The sequence below is a fragment of the Mus pahari genome, chromosome 5 (genome assembly GCF_900095145.1).
Source record: "Mus pahari chromosome 5, PAHARI_EIJ_v1.1, whole genome shotgun sequence".
Taxonomy (NCBI): domain Eukaryota; kingdom Metazoa; phylum Chordata; class Mammalia; order Rodentia; family Muridae; genus Mus; species Mus pahari.
The window spans coordinates 102,651,203-102,671,496 of record NC_034594.1 but is presented as its reverse complement, the minus strand read 5'-3'; the positions used below and the strand labels follow the sequence as shown (position 1 = coordinate 102,671,496).

Below are 20,294 nucleotides of genomic sequence, written 5' to 3'. Positions count from 1 at the left end.
TAAGAAGAGGACCAGAATACATTCTAGATAGTATGTTTAGATATTAACCATTTCTTTTTTTGAGACAGGGTCTCACAATGTAGTCATTGTTGATCTGGAACTCTGTTTAGGCTGACTATTGACTCAAGATCCACATGCATCTGCCTCTTGAGTGTTGGCATTAAAGTAATGTGCCACCGGGCGTGGTGGCACATGCCTTTAATCCCAGCAGTTGGGAGGCAGAGGCAGGCGAATTTCTGAGTTCGAGGCCAGCCCTGGTCTACAGAGTGAGTTCCAGAACAGCCAGGGCTACACAGAGAAACCCTGTCTTGAGAAAAAAAAAAAAAAAAAAAAGTAATGTGCCATTACACCTAGTGTAAATTTTTTTATAAATTAATCTGATCTCGAACAGTTATAGTGAAGGGGGAAAAAAAGCCCAGAAACAATCTTTTGTGGAGAAATAATCTGCTGTATACACAATTCTAAGAACTCTATAAAACTAGAACCTCACTCCATAAAAAGGCTATATAAGAAAGCTAGTAGGTTAATGGTAGAGCATCTCCTTACTATGCACACAATGATTGTGTGGATTAATAATGGCTGTTAAAGGAAAGGCAAAACCAAGACAAACTAACCTGAAAAGTATAATGCAAACAAACAAAAAACCAACCTGGCAAAACAAGAAAAACCCACTAAGAACTTAGTCCACTATGAAAATGAATATCCATGGAAAGGTGTTGTCTGATTCTGCCCCTACCTGGGGAGATGTGAACAAATGTCTATTCATCCAAAACACCCTGGATGGCACAAACAACAGACCAGAGGAATGAGGCCAGGAACATCTAGCTTAGCAAACCCAATGAGTTTACTGGATGAATAAAGGACAAACACTGTACTACTGAATAGCTCACTGCAGTGCATGCGACAACTCATGAAAATTGTATCACTGGAACTTCCTGAACAACTAGAGGCAGTTACACTCTAGTTTGGAGAGGTACCTCTCTCAGCACATGTTGCTGTAACATCAGGGAGGCCCTTGTGATCTTCTGTTTTAGGACTTTCTTGATAATTTTAAGTTTCATTGATGTTCTGAGCCTAGTAAGTCTTGCTTATTTTCTGAGTGTATAAGCTTCCTTCCTACCACCAATGGGAAATGTTTCAATTCAGAGGAAGGAGCTAAGCAGAAGAGAAAGAGAATCCACAGGATATAATATAATGCTCAAATTCCCTCTATTGTGAACAAAGAAAAAAGTGAAACTTAAAAACAGTTCCTTTTATAGAAGCAAGTAGAGACATTAAATGTTTCAAGTGTACTAAATAAAATATGTACTATCTATTTAGGCAAAACAGTCAGGCCTAGTTGTACACATTTTTAATTACAGCATTTGGGAGGCAGAAACAGATGGAGCTTTGAGTTTGCAGTCATCCTGGTTTGCAGAGCAAGTTTCAGGACACCTTGCTCTATATAGAAAAACTGTCTCAAATCTACCCCCTATAAAACAAACAAACAATCCCCCCAAAACCCACACAAAACATAGTGAAAACAAGATCAAAGGAAGTGAACGGAGAGATTTGTTTATGAACAGGAAAGTTGACAATATGATGCTACTTCTGTTCAGCCTGGTCTATTTTTGAAATGCTGTCATATATACTTTGTGCAGACTGGTGGACTAGTTTTATGTCATCTAGAGTCATCTGAAAAGAAAGGAACCTCAATGAGAAAGTGCCTCTATAACATCTAGCCTTAAGGCATGTTCTTAATAAGTGATTGGAAGGAAGGACCCAACTCATTGTGGGTGGTGCTATTCCTGGGCAAGGGTTCTGTAAGAATGAAACCTGAGCAGTCCAGGATGAACAAGCCAGTTAACTGAACAGCACCCCTCCATGACCTCTCCATCAGCTCTTGCATCCAGGTTCTTGCCCTGTTTTGAATTCCTTTGCTGACTTCCTTCAATGATAGATTATGATGTGAAAGTGTAAATCAAATGAAATAAACCATTTCCTCACCAACTTGCTTTTGTTTCATCGTTGTATTTCATCACAGTAATAGTGTGATGAACACATAACTAACACATACTAACTAACTAACTAACTAACTAACATACATACACCTAACTAACACATACACTTATTATGTTTTCCTAAGATATTAAATCAAACAAAAAACACTTCTCAGAGTCAGAGGGAAATTCAAAGAGCACATATTTTGAGTTGTAGCTAAATGTTATATGGCTGCTCCCTAGGCATTTGACAATCTCTGGAGATAACCATGGGCTTTACTTACACTACCTCACAAACTGTTCCCAAGTTAGAGGTTCCTGTGAGAGAAAGAACATGAAAAAACAACATACCTGTGGTGAGGGCTGAGGAAGAAACCCCTGCTGCTGGAGCACAGGCTGGCTGACAGGATGCCCAGAGGCAGAGAAACTGGCAGTGGGGACTGACTGCCCAGGTGGTAGGGAAGGAGGAGGGGGAGGTGGTGGAGGTGGTGGTGGAGGATGTGGAGGTGCTGTCGTCACGATGTAACCAGACTGCTGTGGAGACTGTAGAACAACAGTGGACTGGAACATGGTGGCGTGAGGGTCAGAACCATCAGCTGATGGCTGGCGGGCAAGACTCATATGGCTGAACTGAGAGCCAAGGTTATCCTGTTGAAAATAAGTTGGCCATCAGTCAGCCTTTCATTCATGGGCCAAACCTACCAATGCAAAGTGCTACACATACACCCCCACCCTACACCCCACATCCCTTTGAGTTTCTCATCTCTCTGAGAATAGCCTCAAAATCATTACGTAGCTGAAAACTTGATGAATTTCTGATCCTCCTGTCTCCACTTCCTGAGTGCTGGAGAACAGCCATAAATCACAATGTCTAATTTGTGCAGTGCTTAGGATGGAACCCAAGACAATTTGATATGAGGCAAGTACTCTACTAACTAAGCTATATTACCCAAGTCCTACACTTTACATATTAGTAAGCAAGCTGTAGTAGTATATGTATGGGCATTAGATGCATGTAAAACAGATAAGACACGAGACGGCAGGTTCAAGAAAATAAGTACTCCTATGTAGGAGGGAAGATATGTTATAATGATATTACATATTATTTATAAAATATACCTAATGGAAATCATAGCATGAGAAAAAGATGAGAGTGCATTTTTCAGTTTAAAAAACAAAGCTACATATATTTAATGAAGTTTAAATGTTGAATTGGGTTCAGAAGCAAACCTGGACTTTTTTTTTTTTTTTTTTTTTTGGTTTTTTGAGACAGGGTTTCTCTGTATAGCCCTGGCTGTCTTGGAACTCACTTTGTAGACCAGGCTGGCCTCAAACTCAGAAATCCGCCTCCCGAGTGCTGGGATTAAAGGCGTGCGCCACCACGCCTGGCGAACCTGGACATTTTTATATTACATACTTAGTATTTTCTGTGAGAAATTACTTTTAAATAGCTTTTCTCTTCTGCATTTCCAACCCTCAAAATCTAACTAGTCATTCCCTTTTTTTAATATGCCAAAAAATAATATAGCCATAATTTCTCAGTCTGCCACTCAATTTAAACAGGAGAATACTTTATATCAAAGTGTCCTGTTTCTGGATCATTGCTAAACAACTAGTGGTCTCCAGCCAAGGCTATGATTTACGTGCCATATGACATATAGCCCCTAACTTGACAGCCTAACCATTATCTCTTATTGGTTACTCAAATGACAGTATAGGGTTAAAATGAAATGCCCGCTCTTAGGAAGCAGCAGATTTAGAATATATGGAAATGGTTTCTTATGTGAAAATACCTCCTAGCTCTAAATTACAAAATAATATGGCTAAATATTAAAAAAGTAGTATAAGTACAAGAGTCATTCATAAAAGATAATGTTTCCGTTTTTATTTCATGTGCATAGGTGTGAGGGTGTCAGACTTCCCTAGAACTGGAGTAAAAGATATTGTGGGCTACCACGTGGGTGCTGGAGATGGAACCCTGGTCCTCTGAAGAGCAACTAGTACTCTTAGCCAAAGGGCCACCTCTCCAGCCCCACGTTTCTCTTTCTTGTAGGCTGAAAGATATTTCATAAAATCATTGAGAGATGAAGCTGATAAATATTGTTGCCTCAATTCAAAACAAAAGCATCCAATATAGGCCAGGTCAACATAGAATATTCCTAGTAAATGCGAGCAAGTTGTTAGAAGTTCACTTTAAAGACACTGACAGTTATAATTCAGGACGTACTTTGGATTAAGGGTATTATCTTACAGTGATCTCTGATAAAGTCAGAAGCCCTCTGTAGCTACATGCTGCAATCCATCTAAAGTAACTGCTTCTGACCTACTGCACCTAACCAGCAAGCACTTAAAAAGGAAAGCTGCCTGTTCTGACTAGATTTACATCAACACAACACAAACTCCAGTCACGTGGGAAGATGGACTCTCAATTAAGGAAATGACTCAATGGGGCTGGAGAGATGGCTCAGCGGTTAAGAGCAATGACTGCTCTTTCAGAGGTCCTGAGTTCCATTCCCAGCAACTACATGGTGGCTCACAACCATCTGTAATGGAATCCAATGCCCTATTCTAGTGTGTCTTAAGACAGTGTACTTACATACACCAAATAAATCATAAACCTTAAAAAAAAAGAAAAAAGAAAGGAAAATGCCTCGATAAGTCTGTGGCACGTTTTCTTAAACAGTGATTGATGTCAGAAGGGCCAGCCCATTGTGGACGATGCCACCACTGGGCTGGTATTCTTGGGTTGTATAAGAAAGCAGGCTGAATAAGCTATGAGTGAGCAGTAGCCCTGCATGGCCTCCACTTCAGTTCCTACCTACAGTTTCTTGCCTTGAGCTCATGCCCTGACTTCCCACAGAGATATAGTTTGACTCCTGAGGTAAGATGAAATAAACTTTTTCCTCCCATCTTGATCTTAGTCATGGTGTTGTAATTAGAACTCTATGGCACGGCCACTCAAGGACTATATAGACTCAAAACTGACTTCAATTTAAAAAAACAAACTAAAATATCTGAGACTACTTAGTTCAGGACATTCCATCTGAAAACTTCCCTTTGAAAAGTAGGAATAATATTAAGTCTTTTATAGTAATTATAAGTTAATATAACCACTGTCTCATGAAAGGAATAAATTATTACTAATACGAATTAGAAAACACCTTTGTTACCTATGCAACTTCCTGTAAGAAAAGCTGAAAAGAGCAAATTACACTGACCACAGTCTGAAGCATTCATCACACAATGCCCATAGTAACAATGAGATGAAAGGAGATACAGTACCACAGAGTACTGCTGGGTGGGTGAGACTGGCAGGAGCGGGGATGGGTAGGGGGCTGGAGAGCACTGAACAGGCTGAGAAGAGGACTGCAGAGGACCAACAGGCTAGGAATAACAGGTGGGCAAACAGTTAATGTCAGAAGAAAATGCTATAAGAAGTGCATAGCATGGAAATTTACACTTTGGGGCAACAGCTTTACATTTATAAAGTCATAAAAAAATACAAGAGATTCAACAAGAAAAATAGTATCAAATGAACTCAAAACAGCAAGAATATACCTAGGCTCAAGTTGATTTCATAACGAGAATAATAACTTTTAGGTCATTAATAGAAACGTCATTAGCCATTTGAAACCCTGTTATCTGAGTTACATCAGTAAAAACAAACCTTCTTACTCCTGTTTCCTGATTTGTATGACAGGGCCGTCCTATGTTTAAGTTGCTCTATACCACTAAATTATAAATAAAAACCTTATAAACTTATACAGCATCTATACCAGTCCTCTTGTTTGATAAAGCATGTTTAAATTCTCAGAGACAATGTTCTTAAAACTCCACCATTGTGTGAAAAAACTGTAAGAATAACCAGACTAGTGATTGGAGAGATGTCTCAGCGGTCAAGAGCATGTACTCTTGCAGAGGATCCAGGTTCAGTCGCCAGAGCCTACATGGTGGCTCACAACCATCTGTAACTCTAATACTAGGGAATCTAATGCCCTCTTTTGACCTCCCCAGGCATCACATAATCACATGGCGTGCGCGCCCGCGCATATGTGTGTGTGTGTGTGTGTGTGTGTATTTTTCTCCCCAGGTGTGTGTGTGTGTGTGTATTTTTCTCCCCAGGCAAGTTAAATATATATGCACATAAGTCTTAATAACCACGACAGGACCAAAACATATCTACATACACGAACACACATCATTGTCTAGGAAGAATAAAATCTTTTCCTTGTGGCTAAATGCTAAATATATTTTTATTAGAAGAATTCATGGTAGGAACTGAGAAACTAGACACTATAGATCTTCAGCCAAACACTCTTGTGTTTCAAGGAGAGGGAAATTGCTTCCCAAAGGTACTAAAAACAGGTGATTCACTGTAATCTACTTTATAGATGAAAAACCAGATGAAGATAGATTAAGTGATTTTTACTGTGTCAGTTAAGCAAGCAGATGAAGGATTCAGATAATTTTGATCTGATAAACACTCTTTTGGTTAAACTGTATATTCACCAATGAATCCTGTTACTGGCTAATGTTGAAAAGAATAATTTTAAAATGCAAATAATGAAGTAAGAGTGTGCAGGGAATAAATAAAAATGTTTATGACAACTCAAATTTACAATTACTTACTCTTTTACAACAAAATCAACAAAATAGCCTAAAAGTACAAAAGTGTTAGATCAGCTTAGAGTCCCACACAACAAGATTAAAACAAAAGCAGAGAAGAAATAAAAGCTGAATGATCTGGAGAGTTTCTGGTGGTCCCTGAGAAACCTCTCAGCTACCAAGTCAGCTAGCTGAGGACAGACTGAATGAAGCATGCTAACCAAGTACAGTGGCTAGAAATCTACTACTGGCTACTACTGGATGCACTAAGTCACATAAACAATAAGATATAATCCTTTATCAGTCAATCTGACCTACTCAAGCTGTCAGATGTGCAAAAACTTAGATGCTGGAGAAGTGAAAGAATACAAGATGAGCACCCATGGTATGAATGAATGTCTTCCAGACTGCAAAATGGCAGAGAGAACAAAGTAAAATCCTGACACCAAATTGAGAAGGAAAAGTCTTAGTGTTTCCCTCTTGTAGAAACATTCACATAGTGACTGATTTCATGTTGTATTCTGGAAATACAGCACTCCTTAAGGGGCTATTTTTGAAATTCACAGATATACAGTGTTTGGTTATGTGAAATTGTACAAATCATTTATCTCAGAATATGCAAAAGATAGTAATATCATTCAGTCAGTGAGTTTTTGTTTCTGAGAGGATCTAGCTGCAATATTTTTTTTTTGTATTTTGTTTTTAAATGTTTAAGTTAAATCAATCAGAGAATTTAATTTTTATTTCAAGACTTGAAATTCAGCTTTTGAATGCTTGTTTCAAAACTACATTCTCCATTCCTCCATCTAGGATGGTCTCAAAACTACATGGGACAATGTTATTTCTAAACTTGATCTTAACCACACGTCTGAGAATCAATAGGCAAAATTATTCCTGAGACAATAATCTGAGATATATAACCATAAACAAATCCTTGAAAAATTTAAAAGCTGTACTAACCTTATTTCCATCAAATTAAGTAAAAGTGGAAGTCAGTCCTATAAAGCTCCTGGTGAAACACAGCAGTGTAAAGGCAGTTATACAACAGCAAAAGAAAGAAATTCCTCAGAAACAAGTTTAATGAAGTCAAGGCAGAGCGGGACAAGGAAGGAATTGTATGTAGCCTCAGGCAGCATTAAGAAGGTCATACAGAATTCTCTAGCAGAGCTTAATACAATCGCCTCTAGGTTCATGGATGGTTTTGTATGCTCTTATAAGTTTCTCTAAAATGTTTTAATCCCTACTTTAGGCATCAAAGCAAGGCAAAAGCAAACAACTGACTTGCCTAGCCTAGAATCTTACCTGCAGACAGCAACCAACTGCTTTCACTACTTTCATAAGAAAGTGTAACTCACTACTTATGTATGTCCTTCATCCCACAAGACACCATTAACCAAATGACACATCTTGTAAGAAAATGATATCGTTTCTTCAGTTCAAGCTTATCACTGCACATCTCTTATGAGAAATTCCACTAAAGGAGATTCGCCAGTGGAACGTTTATATGATCGTGTAGCAAAAAAGGTGTATGAGTGCTATATAATCTTTAAAAGCTGGTGTGAAAGTAGGGACTATACAGGTATTATCACTCACTAAACATACATAACAAATTATTAGGAAACAAAAAGACAATGTAGATATGTATGTACAAGCTCTAAATTACTTAGGTAAATTCAAGATATGATTAAGAAAGCTTTTAAAGCCAAGCATGGTGATCCACAGCTTTAATGCCAGCACTTGCAAAGCATAAGCAGGCAGACCTCAGTAAGCTCTAGGCCAGCCTGATCTACACTGCAAGTTCCAGGCCAGCTGAGGCCTACTAAAAAAAAAAAAAAAAAAAAAGAACTCTCAGGAGCCTCAGGAGCCTGAGAGATGGTTTAGTGGGTAAAAATATTTGCTGATAAGTCTAACAACCTGAGTTCTATCTCCAAGATACACACGGTGGAAGGAAAGAATCAACTCCTGTAAGTTACATCTATACGTGTATGCTGTTGGGTGCATGCACACATGCACAAATAAATAAACAAACATTGCACTCTCAGAATCCACCCACTCAACCCCTGCAATAGAAAAGAGTACTTTGCTTGGCTCGAGCAGCCCAGTGCTGATTCTTCTGTTGGATTTATTCAATTTTAATAACTCACTTTACTCACTAGGCCAATGAGCAATCTTTGTTTTTATTCTTCTTGTCTACTTCTTACTGTAAAATAGGGATGAAATACTTACCAGTCAGGCCCCGAGATAGTATCACTCCCTCTTTTTCTAATACATCCTCAGTATTTTTGAGTTGTAAATATCTGTCATTAACATTTTCTTCCTGTGACTGGGACATCACCAGGAACAGAGAAGCTGTAAGAGGTACTTACCTAGCTACCTCAGTCATTAGCCCTACATTCGCAAAGGCAGGTGAGCTTAGCTTTACAGAATCATGGGTTTGTGCACCTGTGAGAACATGTGACTGGCTGCTGGCTGCTGAGGTGGTGGGGGTGGCAGAGGTGGCTGTGGAGGACCAGGCACTTGGGTTCGAACTGGTTGTTGAGTCATAGGAGGATTGTACACAACTGGAGTTCCATCTGGGTTTAAGAATGGCTGGCCTGAAAAGTTGAAAAAAATGAGGAAAAAGTCAATGTACAACAGGACTGAAAATAAAACTGTCACTACTGATTTATAAAACACATCCATAAATCTCTTATACACAATTCCAAAACTCTCAGTTTCTTAAGACAAAAGCTTTTCTTAGCTAGGGAAGTATTAGGGTGATTTGAAATAAAGCTATTAAGAACCTTCTTTATATTTTTCACTTAGTAGAAATATTCAAATGTTAACTTGTTTTGGGGACGGGGTGCTGTTTCATACCCGTCTGAGTTCAGCGGATAATCAAAATATTTTCTTTTGAGGGACTGGCGAGAGATGGCTTAGCAGTTAAGAGGACTGGCTATCCTTCCTGAGGACCCAAGTTTGGAGCCTATAACCCATGTGGCAACTCATTCTGCCAGGTATTCAAACACAAGACCATGGGAAAAGGGTCAACAGCATTATGGACAGCCTCAGTGTGGACATTAGGGCTGGCTGGTGTGCATCTCAGCTCAAACAGAAAATGCCTGACTCCAAGGTATCAGGAAAGCATTCACAAATTTTCAAGGAGGTGGGAAGTAATCTAGGTTATAGGCCATACTCAACATATGTCACTTAAAAAAAGACAGGCTGAAGCTAGGAAGTAGTGGTGCCTTTAATTCCAACACTCAGAGGAGGCAGTGAGTTCAAGGCCACCATAGTTTGTCTACAGAGCGAGTTCCAGTACAGCCAGGGCTACACAGAGAAACCCTGTCTTGAAAATCCAAAACTAAACAAATAAAACAAAAAACCCAAACAAACAAACAAAAAAAACCCCTAGACAAACGAAAAACATGTTTAAAATATAAATGATTGCTTTAAATGAGTAATTAGGAAACCAACTTAATGGTAACAGATTATGCATAATAAAATATTACATAAAAACTTGTGTCTAGCAACGTATTTCAATTTCCCTACTTTAAATGGGAATTTCTCCTACTAAATAAAAGTGCCAGTATAAAGGTCATGAATGAAGAATTTAAAGCATTAGCTGTCATGTAGGTGATGGGAACTGAACACAGGTCAGGGAAAGAGAAGCCAGAGACTTTAAATGACTGAGTCATCTCTTTAGCACTTTAGAAAATATTTTGCTTATAATGAACAAAGTAGGGTTTGGACCAATGCTCTATCCAACTGTATATGGTTAAAAGTAAATGTGAAATAACATTATCACTGGCTAATGACAAGGACTAAGAACATATATTACAATATTAATTTATAACAACTACCTTTAAAAAATCAAAAGAAAGAAGGAATGTATTTTAGATTTTCTTAAGTAGAAAGCAATTACCAAGCTGGTGGTACTGGCACATGCCTTTAATCCCAGGGGAGGTAGAGGCAGGTGGCGCTCTGAATTTGAGGTCAGCCTGGTCTATAGAACAAGATTCAGAACAGCCAAAAGTATGCACAGAGAAACCCTGTCATGAACCACCTCCAAAGAAAGTAATAACCATGTTCTCAGGACATTAGAAGAAGTTTTTTTCTACTTGGTTCTTATTCATAAAGTACATATTATTTGACACAAAATAAAAATGCTATGCCACATAAAGCTCTCTCAAAGGCAGTTTTGAGCATCTCTAATGGAATGAATTATTGTTTAAATATAGGCAAGCTCTTATTTAGTCTACACATTATAGATGGCACATGGGGAATATTGTCTTACAAGATAAAATTTTTAACATTTTAGAGCCTAAACATTTCTATTATAGTTTTTAGGAGAAAGACAATTATTTATCAAAATTAAAAAGATGACAACATACGTACATTTAAATAATAAATTTTAAAAAGTACCCCAATTTTCAGATATTTCCTGCTATGTCAACTACAATAAACTCTCTCTCTGGATACCCACCTGTTTGTGGGTTGATCAGAATACTGCCAGGTGGTATGCCAGTTGCTTCCAAGGGAAGCAAAAGGAAGCTAGTGCTAGGAGATGCACCTTGACCACTGAGGCCACCATCAAAGGAAAGAGAACTGTGATTGCTGGCTGCCGGGTAGATGACAGGTGCTCCATGAGAAGACTGGCCCAGAGCTGAACCTGGCAGAGGCTGCTGGGTGTGAGAAAGAGAGCCTGTAGAGGACCCTACACTACCTGAAGACTCAGATCCTAGGGGAAGAGTAATGGAAAACATGAAATTAAAAAAAGAAACTTCCTATAAAGATACAAGTTTAAAAATCCTAATAATACAATTCACAATATACAACATGCAGTTACAACATGACAGCAATGGTTTCTATAATTTACTGCCTAGTGGTTCTTTTAGTTTATCCTCCTAGATATAATTTTAATGCAGCAAACAGCAGCATAGAAACTGTCAGGAAAATCATAGCTAAAGCATGGAATTTACCAAGTTTATAGTCACCCAAGCCACAGACAGCCTAAGAAACATACTACAGACACTCTCAAAAGGATATGTTACATACATTTTACCATTTAAATTAACTTAGAGATATAATTACAAATTTCCCCAGGAAAAAGAACTTAGCACAGCCAAATGCCTAAAACCTCATGTTTCAGAAACAATTTATCTATAAGAACACAGAAAGATTAAGCACGGTATGGGAAACAATAAATATGATGAATTATCTACTAAAAGAAGCAACTGCCAAGTTTCACTACAGAATTTCATCTCAGTTTATAACTAGAACCTTCCTATAACGTAAACTCAACTACCTTTTCTTCCCTTTATCTAGTGACAGGAATAGTATGAAAAATATTTCAAATAATTATGTTAACACCAGCTTAAAATTTATTTCATACCATACTTTATCTAATCTCATGGCTTAATTTTGACTGCTTTGACTTTACAATCTATCTCACAAAGACTGAGCTGTTACTAACTTGGAAAGCATAAAGATGGATAATAAAATAATGAAACGTACAGACTCAGATAGTACTTGTAGTTAATTAGGTTGCAACAAAGGGTTCTAGTGAATAATTATGATACACCTACACAGAATGCCTTCTGAAGAAAGCCTTTATTCTTAGTCATATTAAAATGACACTTAACTCCATCACTTTATCTTTTTTTCTGAGACAGGGTTTCTTTGTGTGGTCCTAGTTGTCCTAGAACCCAGAGATCCACCTAGGGGAACATTATCACTTTTACCTATTAAAGGATTAAAACATCCCACTGTCTCTTATGATAAAATAACACGTTATTCTTTAAATTTTATTTTTACTTATTACTACTACTACTACTGTATTGTGTGTACGTGTGTGTGTGTATGTATGTATGGAAAGTGAAATGATTGGCTGAGTAATATGAATGGCCCCAAGTTCTTAAAATGTTTTTTTTAGGCCAGGCATGGCAGTGTGCATGTCTTTAACTCCAGTTGACTATTTCTGGGAGGCAAAGACTCTTGCACTCTCTAAACGACTTCCTCACAATATTTATTTTCCTTTTGTTATGACCAAATTGCAGTATACACAGATAAGTACACAAATTTTAAAAATACTCATTTACTGACTTTAGCAGTATAGTATTATATCAACTAAGACACTTGCAACAGATTCATATTTTTAGGTGGCAATGCAATTTAAAAGCATTAGCAATTTAAAGCATTAAAATATTAAACAATATTTTTGCCTTAATATCCCTTCCGAACGTAGTTGTACAATACTCATTTTATGTTTAACCTAATCCAAATAGGTTAGAGAGAAATAGCCATTTCTCACTTCAATGTTTATTTTGAGATTAAAAAAAACAGAGATATTCAAAAGTCCTCAAAGACACATGAGATTCTGTATGCTCTGCTTCTTAGTGAAAATGAAAGAAGTTGCTATGATGAATAGATCTGAAGTAGAGCAGCTAAAAGAATCAGCAGATTATTTAAATTTCTACTTATAGTTTTAGGTGGATTACTTCTCTTTGGTTTTTAAGTTTACTAAAATTTTCTCAGAATTATATTCATTTCTTATAGAATAAGTCATGAAAAATGCAGCCAATATCTGACAGTATGGAATACATCTAACATTATGCAATCCTAGGTAAGAAGCCATGCTTTCCAACCATAAATAAACAATGAAGAATGTCCAGTCATCTCCTACACACAAGAAATGAGCCAGTGAGCTATCACATTAAGTTTATATAGCAACAGACAAGGAGATTTACTTCTGTTTATAATTCTATCTCTAGGTCAAAATGAATCCTAATGTCAATATGGCAATCACTTCTTTGCTTTGTAGGTGTCTACAGAGCTGAAGGTAACTTTACATAGTGGGATAATTAGAACCATATGACTTCAGGCAAAGTAACATTCTGACTGCACAGTTCTAAGTAGACACTTATACCTGTTTTTGAAAGCCTGCCTATGCTTTTGCTGCTTCCAGAACTATCACCTCTTGTCAGGACTGAGATTCCGCTAAAGCTGCTGGCTTTGGTTACAGCGGGTTTCAGGTTTCTGAGGGAGCTGTCTGAATCTGTGCTGCTCCAGGGTCGTGGCTCTGAGTATTTCAACTCATTTTCAGTGCTGCTCTGATGGCTGTTTGTTGATCGCCCTGAAGCATCTTTATTAACTCTGTAATTTAGAAATAAAACATTGAAAAGTTAATTAGGGGCAGGAGGGAAGAAAAAACTCATTTTTTAAAACACTGTCTGGAAAACATGCTTCTATACCTAAATATCTGACGCCTCTGCTGGGTACCAATAGTGTCCTCATCTTGGATTCTGTTGGCATTTTAATAAAACATTTTAATTGTTATTAGCATCAACTAGATAATAACTAGAATAGATATTAAAATTTTTCTTACCTTTTGTCAATAATGTAGTTTTCTTGGGAACACAGGGACTGGAAAGAAAAGGTAACAAGTTTGTCAAATACACAATGTCATCTGTATACCAATGGTAACAACAACAAGAATATTTGGTAACTTTAAGAGTATACTCCTAAGGGCTAGAGAGATGGCTTAGCTGCTAAAGGCTAGGCTTACAACTAAAAATATAAGAATATTCCTTACAAACCACTCAATTTTTCATGGCTTGGAGACACTATGATTATTTTTAATAGATCTATCTTAGAAGTCAGGAACTTTCAGAATGAATTTGAAATTTCAATAGCCTTCTTAAAATGGATGACCTGTTTTATTAATCATATATTTAAAGTTGACAGATTCTAGTTAATTCATGACTATTTGATTAGTGGTGACCAAGTTAATGGACTGGCAAGTCGGCTCAGGTGTAAAAGCACCTGATGCCAAATCTGAAGCCCTGAGCCCAAGCCCTATGACACACATGGTGAAAGTTAGGAACCAACTCCTGAAAGTTGTCTTCTGACCATCTTTCTCACACACATGCACACATTCACAAATAATAAATGAGAGAAAAAAATTAAAGACTGATTGATTCAATGTACCACAAGTGACTATTTCCCTTTGAGGTAGTGGTAACACAGACACCAACCATATAGATAAAGCAGAGAATAAACAGACAGGCATTAAGGACTTACAGTCAAATTCCTGCTGTGCTGTCGATCTAGGCCAGGTAATAATCACTTCTGTTTGTATTACTGTAACAGTCTTCTAAAGAGTTTTGTAGTTACCAAATTTTGCCCTATTAATTCACATTATAGGGCAGGAACCAAAGCAAGCTCTCTAAATTGTAACTCTCCCATCTTTCATGACTCCTTGACACAAGGGTCAGGAACAGATGGCCAACCACCTGTTTTTAAGAATAAAGACGTACTGGAACACAACCATAACCATTATGGTGGCTGTTGTACCAGAGTCACTTTTGAGCACATACAAATACATGACTCAAGATGCCTAAATATGGATTACATGGCCTTCTGTAGTAAGACTGAAACCTGCACCTGAAGTTCAGCTACCTTACCAAACGTTTAGAGCCAAGGCACGAAGTTCCTGAGTATTTTTCCAGTCTAAAGCCCCCTCACTTATGGCATCTGCCAGCTATGTTCTGGCTACTTTAAAACATTCAGTTCTTTGTATTTCAAGTTTTCCCTTCCCTGAGAACCTTTGAAAATACTGATTTCTTTTCAACTTGAGCTTACAGGCTCTCAGAAGTGTACTCTCCCATGCCCTTCCTAGTTTGACTGTAGTGCTTCTCTCTCTACTGTAAGTCCATTACACCTTCACATGTCTCTGTGATTCACGCAACAACTAGAATGCCATCTAGCTTATAAAATACCTAAGGTAATACTTCTCTAATATAGATGCTGAGTTCAGCAGATCTGAATTAAATTTCCTACTCAGCCATTTTCTAGGTCTATTTATTCTAGCTACTTTGCATAGCTTTCTATCGCCTCAGTTTTCTTATCTATAAAAAACAAATGTGATCACATTGACCAGAAAGGGCCACTTAGTGGATTATGACTGTCCATGCATATGGTTTTTAGTGTCCAGCATAGCACTTATAATAAATGCTCAATATTATTTGTTACATATTGCAAATTCTTAATTGATGGTCTAAATTCTGATATTATTTACTGCTTTGTTTTGCTTTCAAAACAGGGCACATCTCCTTTCTGTGTTAGAGGAATCATACATTATATTCATTTACATCGTATCCTTGAAAAGTACTAAGTACTGCAGAGAACAGGTGTATTATCAGTGTTGGTAAAGCCAAATATGCATAATTAGTCATGCAGATGTCTCTATCATCATTTATAAAGCAGATAATGACTATTAATCTAAAAGATCAAATAACTTTATTTTATAAGATACAAATTAATAAGTTCACTACAAAGTAAGATTTAAGTTAACAATGTTATAAAAACTCTGTCACAAGCTTTAAAAAAGTTATACAAATAGCAACTTATTACCATGCTCTATTGATTTCTGTGGTCCACCTGTGTTCAGTTTTGGTAAAACTTCACTCTTTTGTTTAAAGGTACTATCAAATTCACAAGAACAAAACACATATTTCAAAAACATGACCTGATGTGTATGAACCAATATGGTTAAAAATAATGTGAGCAATATTACTTGGGGCTAGAATATATAGAACATATGAAGTCCTAAGGGTAAGTTGGCACATACATCTTGGGAAAATATTCTGTCTCTAGCTCTCTGGTATTCTTCTTCTCTTTCTTCTATAGATTTGCTTCTTCTGTCATCTTTCAAACGTATTCTCATCTAAAGAGTAAAGAACAATTGATTATTAGGAAAATGAACTATTGGCACATTTAAAGCTTACACTTAAAATAATGTTCCATTTTTTTTCAAAATTACCTGGCTATCATCTTTGTCAAAGCTAGAGTTATCTCTTTTAAGGATGTATCGTTTCTGAAAGTCTTCACCTCTATCATCCTTTATATGTTCATTAAATTTCTGATCAGGTCTGAAAAAAAGAAACAAGACAACGGAACAACAAATTTAATGTACAGTATTTACCTAAAAGACGAAAATATTATATGCAAGGTAATAAAAGTGTTTCAACTTATCAGTGCTGCTTAAGACACACTACTATTATCTCACGTTATCACAGTAGGATTCTCATGAGGATACACTGTTCTACAGAGGCTTTATTAAAAACAGCATGGGATTTGTCATCAGACTGTTTGGGTTGAAGTCTAGCTTTTTAACACAGTACTGGCTTTAAGATATGCACAAGTAATCTTTTTCTCCCTATTTTCTCATGTATAAGATGGGAATTATATACTTTATCTACCCAATAGAATTACTCTAAAAATGAAATGAATTAGTTATTGAAGAACCCCCACCAGAACTCTGTCACTGTAAGAAACCCTGAGGACACTAAACTTCAAGTGGCTAAAGCACCTGTGAAAAGTCAAGATGGAAATGCAAGGCTAAGCCACAGTTGGAGCCCTGGGCTGTCAGACTATTAAGGCTGACATCTCATCTATGTTACGGGGACCAAGAAAAGGGTAACTACTGCATCACATGCATTACACTCCAATAGTCCTCATGACATAAAATGACAGCAAGTTGTTTTCCACTAACTTAAACAGGTTAGAAAAAATAAGCACTTATGTAGAGGTTAACACTAGAATCTAAGGGAATGACTGTGGAATTTAGTATGTATTTTGTAGCACAATGGTTTTTGTCTTTTTTCTTTTCACATTAGAAATACTCCAAGTTTCACTAAGACCTATAAGACAGATAAATGATTAAGGGCTATAGACACTAAACTTATGTAAAAATAACCTCCACCAATGTATTATCAGCTCCAATAAGTCAATTCTATCAATATTCTGTGACTTATTACCATTTTACATTGGAATTACTCATTTGAAATATAAAACATATAACATTTAATACACCTAAAGAAAGTCTAATAAATTCTCAAGTTTCCTTTATGTATAGTTCAAAGACATATTTCTATGTACACATATAAGCAATATGAGAATACCACGAAGAAAATTTCATTTCTTTGAGACAGTGTCTCATTGTGTAGCTCTGGCTAGCCCAGTACTTGCTCTGTAGACAAGGCTGGCCTTTTGGCCTTAAACTAAGAAAGTCTGCCTGCCTCTCTGAGTACTGGGATTAATGGTGTGCAACACCATGCCTCGCAAGCAAGAAATTTTATTCATAAATCCAAGCAATGACATTTCAGCAAACCAAGACTAGACATTTCATTATGAATAGAACTCTAAACAAAATGGTTAATACTTTCTCCAATCTAGTGAATATTTTTCCTTTTGCATTAGGGTCTCAGTGTGTAACTTGATGGTCTGAAACTTGATATCAAGACAAGGTTGGCATCAAACACAGAGATGCCTACTGCTTCTACCCACTGAGTCCTAGGATTAACAGCATGTGCCACCACTCATCTCAATCTACAAAATTTTAATAAAATACTGGAGCTTCTTTTAAATCTGACAAAAAGATTTAAAGATGAGAATTATCTAAGCAAGATGAAGAAATTTGTACTGTAAAATGCTGAATGAAACACAGCAGATAATTTAAAAAAAAAAAAAGGGAAAAAAAATCCATATCAAAGAAAAGGAGAAGATAAGAACACAATGCTTCATGACCAAAATGATGAAAAGTCTGCTTTCTTTGAGAGTTTGAAAGGTTATACATTCAGTCCTGACCATGACAGCATGCCATTTGTCACAGGATTGCTTCATTTACTTTTATTACCTGTAGTTGTAGCTATGTGAGAGACTCTTGTTCTAAAAGTGAACTCTATGGTTTAACCAAGGCCCTGGCAACTTTTCTAAGAACAGCTGGATTCCCACACAAAGTAATATTGGCAGGCATTTCAGCTAACCTTAAGACTGTCTTACCTCTTTCTTTTAAAGATGCCTGAATTTACTGCCCTGCAATCGGCATCTTCCCGCTCCATTGAGACACCCCAGTGGACACTCGGTTGTTGACATCCACAACACCACTGGTTCAAGGCTGGAGCGGGTAATCTCCCTATGAGGAAAAGGTAAGTTTGTTTTTATTCAGTGTGGAGCAGATCTCTAAGGTTTTCTGATTTACATATCCCAAAAGATATTAAGTAAGAATACAGTGTAACTTCAATGATCTGAAACATTAATTATAATTACACTAACCCATAATTTGTAAATGTCTCTGCTTAACTAAATTTTGATTACCTTTACAAACAGAACCCTTAAGCTTTTCTGACATCATTCAAAGAATTCAAATAACTGAGGTTACACTGTATTGAAAACCTTAGAGAGTTGTCAGTCAAAATGTTAGTCAAAATGCCTGCTAATGTTCATGTGTTTGGGCATCCAGCAGCTCTGAGTAATGTTGAAAGGTACTGGTTAAAGAGAGTACAGTTCTAGCCACTTTCATTCTCACCTGTATCTGACTGGATACTATCCTACTTTAGTCATTATATAATTAGCTGGGAAAGGGTTGACAAAAGATGAGTTTATAATACTAGTGAGTAGACATGATGAAATTAAATCAGATTTGTATTTTCTAATAATTTATATTTTCTAATAATTTTCAGAGATTTATGAGGAATTTCTGTCAAAGACACCTTTTATTCATTTTAGTTGTAAGAATATTCATTTAAAATCTGAAACACAACTATTTGATTGAAATCGAAGAGCCTCGATTTTGCTTCAGCAAGTAATATGGCAGCTATATGAGCAAAGGCCATGATTACTGAAGGGACTAGATGAATTAAATATAACTATGTAAAATGAATGATGCATGGACAAACTCTGAGGTATACTTGACTTCAAGAAAGCAGAAAAACAATGAAGCAAAGAAAATTATCTGTGGCATTTGAAACTGATGGCTACTTACTACCATGGGTTCTTTTCTACCAAAAATGAAAATGACACAGAGAATACTTTTGCACCATGTGTGGCGGCACAGGCCTATAATCCCAGAGCTCCAGGACTTTTTTTTGTAATTCAAGTGATCGAGTCAGGTCCTTGAGCATTGCTAGACAAGTGTTATACCACTGAGGTATATGCTCAGCTTTTTCAAGCAATTGCTTTTACAACAAAGGGTTCTTTCTCAACATTAAGCATTTTCCTCAGTAAATCAGATATTGCCCAAGAAAGAAACACAGCCGTAAGAAAGTCACTACACTAATCAGAAGTTCCAATTTTCTTCAAATTTGAGGTAGAAAAAGGAAGGAAGACAGACAGACAGACAGACAGACAGAAACAAACTAAACAGAATTTTGGAAATGATAATAAAGTAGTAGACAGAATGTGAGGGTCAAAATCTGTTTATTGCTTCTTTTTAAAAATTATTTAAACAAATTCCCTAGAGGTGGTCACAGATACCTAAATTAATTTAAAAAATTCATTGAGAGGGTGTCAAACATGGCTGATAGCATGTCCTCCAAGGTTGTTGTTGCTGTTCCTCAAACAAGCCTCGCCTGAATACAGGTGTGCATTTTTCTCCTAATGAGATAAATGTACTTTTGGCTCTATGGCATGAAGTGATCAGGCAATTTACTGTAGATGGAAGGTGCTGTAGGAAGGCAAGTATTAGTCCACAGACAACATAACGATACACTTACATTCTTGTGTTGCTAGTTTTGTTCACTATGACAGACTTCCCACTCTGATCAACATTGTGGTCTAATCCAAAGTAGGCAGCCACTCTGTGTAGCAGCATCCTGTGGTAAGATGTCATCGGGGGAAACTTCTTACGTGGGGACCTGAAAGGAAAACAATCGCCAATTTAGTAAGTCA

General features: G+C 36.9%; 1 protein-coding gene across 9 annotated transcripts in view; it reads right to left on the bottom strand.

The window, feature by feature from the left end:
• The window catches only part of R3hdm1 (R3H domain containing 1), a 135,634-nt gene that overhangs the window by 43,763 nt on the left and 71,577 nt on the right, over positions 1–20,294 (bottom strand). For 4 of the 9 annotated variants that reach the window (XM_029538774.1, XM_021199150.1, XM_029538770.1 and 1 more), the window contains 10 exons: positions 20,120–20,260; positions 16,387–16,495; positions 16,195–16,290; positions 13,951–13,988; positions 13,817–13,867; positions 13,492–13,718; positions 11,050–11,304; positions 9,027–9,178; positions 5,262–5,363; positions 2,331–2,627 (listed from right to left, as the gene is read on the bottom strand). In XM_029538774.1, coding sequence (XP_029394634.1) covers positions 2,331–2,627; positions 5,262–5,363; positions 9,027–9,178; positions 11,050–11,304; positions 13,492–13,718; positions 13,817–13,867; positions 13,951–13,988; positions 16,195–16,290; positions 16,387–16,495; positions 20,120–20,260 — 1,468 coding nt within the window. Of the gene's footprint in view, positions 1–2,330; positions 2,628–5,261; positions 5,364–9,026; positions 9,179–11,049; positions 11,305–13,491; positions 13,719–13,816; positions 13,868–13,950; positions 13,989–16,194; positions 16,291–16,386; positions 16,496–18,407; positions 18,541–20,119; positions 20,261–20,294 lie in introns of those variants that run through there. The other 5 variants (XM_021199151.2, XM_029538772.1, XM_029538776.1 and 2 more) reach the window with 3 other exon arrangements.